This window comes from Lytechinus pictus, chromosome 8 (assembly GCF_037042905.1).
Source record: "Lytechinus pictus isolate F3 Inbred chromosome 8, Lp3.0, whole genome shotgun sequence".
Lineage (NCBI taxonomy): Eukaryota > Metazoa > Echinodermata > Echinoidea > Temnopleuroida > Toxopneustidae > Lytechinus > Lytechinus pictus.
In genome coordinates this window covers 27,992,289-28,001,518 of record NC_087252.1, presented here as the reverse complement: position 1 = coordinate 28,001,518, position 9,230 = coordinate 27,992,289, and the positions used below count along the sequence as shown (strand labels likewise).

The following is a 9,230-nucleotide window of genomic DNA, read 5'->3' as shown; positions in this document are numbered from 1 at the left end:
ATTGTCACCATATCATCATCTTGATTCACATGTAGATCTAGATCTGGTTCAAATATGAAATCCACGGTGAAAACGATCACCAAGCACATGCTTAACATGTACACTGCAAAAACTCTGGTGTTGATTTAACACCGACCTGGAATCTATATATGTCCAAACCAGAGAAGTGTTAAACAAAACCAGTTTGGTTTTGGTCTAACACAAGATAGGTGTTTATACAACACCAATTAATATCAAAACAGCATCGGTTTGATTCCAAACCGGTGTTGTTTCAATACTTCTCTGGTGTGGACATATATAGATTCCGATCTGGTGTTAAATCAACACCGGAGTTTTTGGAGTGTATAGTTTTACTTGGAAATAGACCAGAAACCTTTTTCTATAGTCATGTCATGTTTAGCATTTATTCTATCAATTTCGAAGCATTTACACATGGTTAACGAGGACTTTCACACAATATGTACAATCACTTTTGTGTTAATTTTATTGGGTTCTGTTCGAAATAATCTTTAGACTGTTCCAAGTACTAATGGTGCTTTGTTTATTGATTGCTATCAAGCAAGCAAACATATAACCAAAGTGTTAAGGTCTTCTCCAAGGGACCTGGTAGCGTGAATAAATGCCTTTCCAACGTCACTATATTAAAATCGGAACTGAAATGTAATCACTGATCATGTTAGATGACGAAAAAATTGTTTTACGCCTCCTCTTCCTGCTATCTCCTTTCTTCTTTTTTCTTTCTTTCTTTTTTCTTTCTTTTTTTCTTTCTTTCTTTCACTCTTTCTCTCTCTTTAGCAAACTAAACACACATGAACACAAGCTCACTCACCAATGCACATTGTGGGGGCGGCCCATTTTATTTTAATATACGTGAACAAAACCTATTTCGTACATGCCCCCCCCCCCCCATTAAAAAAAATCGGTTCGCGGCCCCTGCATCATCTTAGGCAGGCCTTACAAATCAAGATATTGAACATGGACCCTCCTTTTGCCTGTTTGCTTCCATAATTCGTCTGAGCTCATCCTGTCTGCTTGCCTCTGCTTGTCGAAGTGCTCGTTCGTATCGCTCCTCTCGCTCCTGCTCCCTCCGTGACCGCTCCTGTAGTTCCCTCTGAAGAGCCGCTGCCCGAGAACGCCCCTGTTCCATCTGGAATCTGTGTTCCTGTTCTTGCATTATTCTTGCCTGGTCAAGGCGATTTCTTTCAGCCTCGCGCCGATCTTCTTCAGCTTTCCGCGCCTGCGCGCGCTCGTTTTCTTCGCGTTCGCGTTCCCTTCGTCGCTCTTCTTCCTTTCGCTCCTTCTCTTCTTGCTTCTTCTTGATCTCCTGTCTTCGTTTTTCCTCCTTCTGCTGGTAGTATTTAAAAACGAGCGTTTCGTCGCCGTCTGTCATGCACCTCTCAATGAAGCTCAGGAGACTGAGTTGGTACTCTTCTTCTAGTTGTGCCTTTTCATCGGTCAGGTTGGCGACTTCGAAGATGTCACTGATACCACACACACGCAGCACTGTTTTGAGGGTTTCAACGTTGTCCTTCCCTGTCACATCTACGTGGGTTATGACAGCCACTGGATAACGACCTGACAGAACGAAGACGAGGAGCAGGAATATGTAAGATGTTCAAAAATATGCAAGCGAGCTTGTAATGGAGAAAGAATATAAAAGGTCTCCATGGATATTTTTAAACATAATCAGGAGCCAAGGAACCGGGGGGGGGGGGGGTCGTGATTAAACTTTTTTCAATAAACATGTACATCACTAAGAATAAAAATGACTATCTGATTTTGAGGGTACTTTGCATGTTGGTCTTTCAATGGTCTCCGTTCTGTGGAATGGGGGCCTTAGGCCTTAGGCCCCCATTCCACAGAACGGAGACCATTAAAAGACCACTGAAAGACTTAAAATTGGTGACAGCGGTCTTCAAGATCACTGAAATTTGTCATCTCTGTGGAATGGCTCAGAAAGACCCCTCAAAGAACTCTGAAAGACTGAGGGATATGTCTTGTCTTACTGGTCTTAGAGTAGTCCTAGAGATCTTTCAATGGTCTTTCAGAGATCTTATATGCAACAAGTGATCTTTCAGAATTCTTTCCATGGACTTTGCCTGGTCTTTCAGTGATATTTGAATTATCTTTCAATGATCTCTCATGAGTCTTACAGTGATCTCCGCAAAAATCTTCAGAGACTGCCGAAAGATCATTGAAAGACTATGAAAACCTTTGAAAGTTCATCGGAAGACTGCTGAAAGACCACTGAAAGACCATTTTCCTGTAAGACCGTTGTAAGACTGTTTTGAACCGTTTAAAAAAGTTTTGGAGCCCATGAAGACCACAAATACCACTGAAAGATTGGTCAGGACTCTTGTAAGACCTCAAAGACCATTGGAGTTTCATTGACAGACCTCTGAAAGATCAACGAGAATTTATGGTCTTTCAAAGGTCTTTCAGCGGTCTTGTTCTCTGTGGAATGGGGGTTGTGGTCAGCCCCCCCCCCTTTTAAAACCATTTTGCGGATAAGTATATACAAAATTATTATTTTGCCACTTCTGTTTCCACAGACTAATTCTTATTTGAAGCAGTGAAATCATTTTTTGAAATAAATTCCGTACCTTGGTATATGTGTAAGAAGTCCACAACTTCCATCAACCCAGTAGTATTTTCTTCAAAATCATGTTTAGCGCTGTGGCAGAAAGGGAGAAAGTTGTGAAATTGATCAGTTAACTGGGGAATAAATAGACTACAACCTAAATAAAAAGATGTTTTGAATGGAAAAAATCAGAGAAGCAGGTGAAAATTTGAATAGTCTCGGAAAAGCAATAAAAATCTTTGAATGATACAGTGAATATGTTAATAATAACAATATTATTAATAATAATGAAAATAACAACAATAATATTAATATTAATAGTTAATAATGAGAATAATACAAGACACCGACTGCAAGGTAAATTATGCACAGAAGAATGGGGAATATGACAAAAGAAAACAAACTGTAATTATTCAAAATAAAATAACACCCTCTGCATTTGATATAGGCCTTTAGACAACAACGTTGGAAAAGCACAAAGGCTAGTGATATCCAAATGCATGAAGGAGTCACGAGACTTTTCAAGGCGTGGATCTAGAATGAAACTGACACTCCCATCTCTCACGCAGAATCCAGATCCCCACAGATACCGGATTAAATTATTTAGTTTGTCCTCGGTGTAGGTTCCAATGTAATATTTAGAATAAATTGAAAAGGACCCACCCCCATCTTTCTACTAATATAACACTCTCCAAATGCAAGGGAGCCAATCTGGTCCCTACAATCACACTCGTCTCAGAGTGAGATGTTGAACCAGTCCTGATGTAATGAGATTTCAATCTTTCAAGATTGAATTTTACCCCTTTATGGAGTGAAAGTGTAAAAAAATGTGCACATTTTCACTCCAAAAAAAAATCTAAAAATTCACTCTTGAAAGATTGAAATCTCATTCCATCAGGACTGGTCATTCATCTCACTCTGAGAGACAGATTAGCTCCTTTGCATTTTAGAGAGTAATAATTACAACCACAATCACCTTAAGGTGAAACGTCCTTTGATTCAAGACAACTTCTATATTATATTGTAATTCAATTCAATTCTTTATTCCATTTCCATTCAAAACATAATACAAAGTAATATAAAGTAATACAAATCAAATACAATTTTACAGACGAGCATTCTTACTTCGTAAAACCAACAAAAAACAGTATAATATTGAGCATAAATGGAAATGAGGGGGTCCACTAAAAAAGCAAAGCTTATAAAGTGTGGATCCCCCTTGGAAATTAAGAAAATATAATCGATTTATTCATATACCCTGTATGCGTTTATATACAGGAAAGAAAAAAGAGAAGGAACAAAAAAGTCGAAATCATATTGATGTAAATATAATTGAAGGACAAGTGCAAAGCTATTCACACAAAGAGGTATTCGCTGTGAAGGATATGTTGCGCAATAATCTGGTTACCTGAAGACGAAGACAGCACAACCGATTGGATGTCCTTTGTTTTCCTGGTCCAAGTCCAGTTCTAAGGTATCTGGCTCGTTCTCGTCTCCTTCCCCTTGCCATTCGACTTTGGATCCGTAGCCTCGCTCTCCAGCTACAACAAAAAGTATGTCCCAATCATTCATAATAAACATGCACTCATACAGCACAAAACATTTGTGAAATACACGATCTACCAACAAAAAGGCGCCATATGGCCGCACAGCGCGGGGATCTCCAAAGGTTATTTTGTTTGTTATTATAACAAAATATTCATAAAATTACAAAAAATTATGCAGCAGATCCCTGAATGTCATTCCAAGAATTCAACAACTTTAAATTCAGACCGACCGCTTTTCTATCCCCCAAGAAACTCATGTGTAACGAATGCGGCGATGACGGCATTATATTCTGCTACCCTTACCAGACAATAATACTATCAGAGGCGTCGATCCTGGGGGGGGGGGGGGTCGGGGGGGGGGCGATCGCCTCACCAATGAAAATACTGGGTGGGTATATATATCGTTTTGCCCCCCCCCCCAAATAATTCTGGACGTGCAATAATAAAATAAGATTGTAATGTTACACAGAAATCAGAAAGAGAGATTGAGATACACAACTCGCTCTTTATTCAAAATCGTGCTCAAAATGTTCGCCTTTCAGATTGGAATATAAAAATTTTCAGCTCGCGCTTCGCGCTCCCATCATTTCTTTAGCAAAAACCCATACTTTTCATGATTAAATAGGTGAACAGAATGTCCAGTTTTCAGTTGTAAACCTCAAAAGAACTCCCGCTTTGATTTGCAATAATCGTTAAACGGATATATATCCTGTTCTTTATTAAAAACTTACATTAAACTGTCAATTTTTTCAGATCGAAATAATAAAATTTTCAGCTTGCGCGCTTCGTGCTCGCATCTGTTGTTCTTTTAGATACCCGTCTTAATCACTGAAAAATGCTTAGAATATCAAGCTTTTAGGTCAGAATATAAATAAATCTTTAGCTCACTCTCGGCACTCGCATCATCTGTGTAGTGAGATATGTATCCTCATCATGAGTCACTACAAACAGTCCTAAACAGGTGCTTTTTCCTGTTTTCAGGTCAGTATACAAAAAAAAATTCATCTCGCGCTTCGCGCTCGCATTAATTTCGTTCATATATATATATATATATATATATATATATATATATATATATATATATATATATATATAATATATATATATATATATATGTGTGTGTGTGTTTGAGTGTGTGTGGGTGAGTTTGTTTGTTTTGTGTGGTCCAGCGCCTTTGGAACGATGATTCATGATTTTGCCCCCAATCTGAAAAATGGATCGACGCCCCTGACTAGTATTATCCATCTTCTGCCCGTGCTGCTTGTGAAAGCTTAATCTTTAAATCCCCCATGAACTATAAGTTTGAAATCATTCAAAGTGCATAATTCAAATATGAAAAGTAAATGCACCTACCACCACGCGCTGCCTTTACACCTTCTATATTCATACGCACAAGCGAATTAGAACCTCCCATACACTTTCACACCTAGGCACATGCATTACTTACACCCACCATGCCGCGCTCGCACACACACTCACTCACCCGTACTTTTTAATATGCATCCGCACCCTCTCTACGAGTACATCCATGCGACCCACACGTCCTCACACACCCATCGAGCCCAATCATGGGTAACAAATCTGAAACATTATTTACGAATAATTCATTTGTGGAAAAAATATACAATCTTAAAATGTTGGGCAACATACTGTCCTCACAACAATTGATTAAAAAAAATATCACTCTGGGTAGTTTTCAACCAATACTATGTAGTTTTTACACACAGCTCACATAATTGGTTTAAAACTTCCCAGAATTTGATAAATGCCCAACGTTTTTAAGAGTGTATCTTATCAAAAGCTATACAGTGCGTCTCAAAAAAAAATATACACTTTTGAAATGGCTGCCAAACAAAAAATATGTCACTTTGGGGAAAAATACTTATATATATATGGAAAGCCAATAAATTAAACTTTCAAATGACACCAAACAGTTGGAAAACTATTCATGCTTGAGTGAGCACTACCCACTTAAACAAAGGGTATGAAAATTAGGGTGGGCAGGAATTAGCCTTCCAATTTCTTTCAGTTTTTGAGAGGCGAGTCCCTTGGAACTTGCAAAGTTGAGGGTGTTGTGATAAATTAATGATCAATTTAAATTGTTAGAGCAAATTTCATGAATTACTAAATTGAAATTTCATGCATGAGTGAGTGTCAGTTGTAATCTTTAGTGCAGCATTTTAACTTTTTATCATGTGGATCTCAGCAGTGTGTTCATTGAAGTAAGGAGAATAGGGGTGAGATAGGACTTAAGTGGGTGAAGTAAGCTAATGGGTAAAAGGTCAACAGAATGTGTAGCCTCCCTTACATCGTGACTGAATGCTATTATACATTTACGCATAAAGTCCAGAGCGGACTGTCAATTTGATAAATTTTGAGAATTCGGTTATCAACTTTTACCATTTGATCAACAATTTGTTAGTAAATCAACTTTATCAATGTGATCAATTAAACATTCAGCTTTTTCAATAAATTATCAATAAATTATTCAGCTTTTTCAATGAATTCATAAATCATCATAATTAGTCAATTTCTTAGAATCATTCAATGGAAAAAAAGACCCATCAACCATCAGTCACTTGGCATTTAAGTTTTGAATACCATGATCCAGAAGAAAGAAAGAAAGAGGGGGTGAAGGGGAGGGAATTTGTAAGAGAACACAAAGAAGAATGCCCTTTTAACTGTTTAACCCAGTCTTACCCTATCTGACCCACGTTGCATGCAACAGGTACCATCACATTACTCTGACTCTCACAAGCACACTTGAAAGACCCACATAATAAACTTAAAATGCTACACTAAAATTAAAATTCCTGTTTACTCATACACTGCATTTCAATTTAGTAACTCATGAAATTAGCCTAAGAAACCAAAAACTGATCTCAATTCATCAATAATTTAGCATGACACCTTTAACTTGGCAAGTTCCAAAGGACTCACCTCTAAACAAAACTGGAAGGCTAATTCCTGCTCGCCCTAGCAAAGGCTAGTCTCTCAGGATGGGAGGAAGGGGTAGAGAGAGGGGGGGGGGGGTTGGCTAAGTGTTCTGTTGGCCTTTGTCCCATCAACCTACTTCCCCCACCTAAGTCCTATCTCATCCCTATTCTGACTCCCATTAACACATTGCTGAGATCCACGTGAAAAGGTCAAAATGATGCACCAAAAAATGTAATTCATGTTCACTCATGCATTAAATTTGAAATTAGCTCTAAGAACCTTAATAAATAATGATTGATCATTAATTTATCACAACACCCTCAACTTTGCAAGTTCCAGGGGACTCGCCTCTCAAAAACTGAAAGAAATTGGAAGGCTAATTCCTGCCCACCCTATTTTTCATACCCTTTGTTTAAGTGGGTAGTGCTCACTCAAGCATGAATAGTTTTCCAACTGTTTGGTGTCATTTGAAAGTTTAATTTGTTGGCTTTCCATATATACATATATTTTTCCCCAAGGTGACATATTTTTTGTTTGGCAGCCATTTCAAAAGTGTATAGTTTTTTTGAGACGCACTGTATAAGTAAATAATTGGCTTACATTAATAGGGCCTATCCAACCCCAAGCACATCCTTACCTAACTGTGAAAGAAGTTCTGCAGTTGCTCGATCGGTGTTAGGGTCATCGAGACCTCGATTATCAATCACAAAAATCTTCTTGGTAATATCAGCAAATCTTCTGTACATGGTGTGCCCACCGGCCTTTTCCTGTGTAGCTACCTGTAGCCATTTAGCTCTTCGCAATTTTCCATGAGCGGCAAACTTCAGGGAATTTATCAGTGATGTTTTCCCGCACCCCGTTCGACCAAAAAGCCCTAATATATATATATATATAAACGTTATTATCGATGTAGAGCATTTTAGCGGTGGGTGACAACTCATATTTTGTCTGCTTGATTCGGCTGTTCATTATCACAGCATTTTGCACAATGTGGTGAAATTTAAGAAATTAAGAGGCTTTTGTACAAAACTTGATGTGGCAATATCGTGCCGTACGTATAACACAGTCTGATCAATAATGATAATTAAGGATAATAGTGTTTGTATTTTATCGTAATTTTATTAGGGTAGTAGACATGTTCTAATTCAATGTTGCACTCATCTAAGAGGTGTAGAATATTGGAACTAACTATTGGAATATATTATTTTAAAGTATAGCCGAAAAGAAAAATTACAAATATATTACAACTATGCTTCTTATAATTTAATTTCCTCATGTTTACGTCGTATCCAGGTTGGTTAAGATATATAATTAAAGGAACAGTATAGAACTTAATTAGCGTTTACCTATGTAAAGATTGTCCGGGAATTCAACTCGTTCAGGATGCACCGATGCTTTGCCCGGTTCATACTCCAACACCTCTCCTCTTAGTTCCTTAATTTCTTCTTTTAGCTCCTCTCTGCTAGATGCCGCCATGTCAGATTAGAACGTTAGAATGCACAATTTTCTATCATGTCAGGTCATGAAAAATCGATCATGAAATTCTTGAGATTATCATTCTAGTTATGCATTGGATAATTGTAATAATCATAATGTGGGATTGGTATCACACAGACGAAGATTATTTTTTACCATGTTTAGCTATTGAACAGCGTTGGGCGGAGCTACATTTGCATGGACCAACCCCCCTTTGGTCACATGGTTCGAATAAATTACAGAGGGAAATCTCTGTCACAATACGTCACCTGACACGCACTCATGTTCCAAGAATTATTTGACGATGATTATATTCATAATTTATATATATATATTGGACATGTAGGATTAAGTCATCTAGAGCGTCCTCACTGGGATAACTGACGACTGACGAGTGTAAATGAAAGGAAAGACTTAAAAACTAATGACTAATTTTTCCTTTGCTTATCATTATTATTTGGTCATTATTACTTATCTTTTCAAAGATTATGTCGCATCTTTCTAATTGATTTGGTTTTCCTTATTCAATGTTATATATAAATATTTTAATATTATAATTTTCAGCAAGGTGAATTTGTTTGCTAGCTTCATTCGCTTTAACCGTCTGATAGTATACCAATTCCATAGACTATTAAGGATTTGCTTTAAAACATTTTAAAAGAACGTCGTGAATTACAATGAAAAAGCTC

General features: G+C 37.5%; 1 protein-coding gene across 1 annotated transcript; it reads right to left on the bottom strand.

Moving 5' to 3' along the window:
• Positions 1-775: 775 nt before the first annotated feature.
• Positions 776-8,700, bottom strand: LOC129266584 (uncharacterized). Its single transcript, XM_064103143.1, has 5 exons — positions 8,412-8,700; positions 7,703-7,939; positions 3,990-4,122; positions 2,604-2,674; positions 776-1,575 (listed from the first exon to the last, which is right to left on the bottom strand). Exons 1-5 carry the CDS (start codon positions 8,539-8,541, stop codon positions 962-964), a joined length of 1,185 nt encoding a protein of 394 aa, XP_063959213.1. The 5' UTR covers positions 8,542-8,700; the 3' UTR covers positions 776-961.
• Between the last annotated feature and the right edge of the window lie 530 nt (positions 8,701-9,230).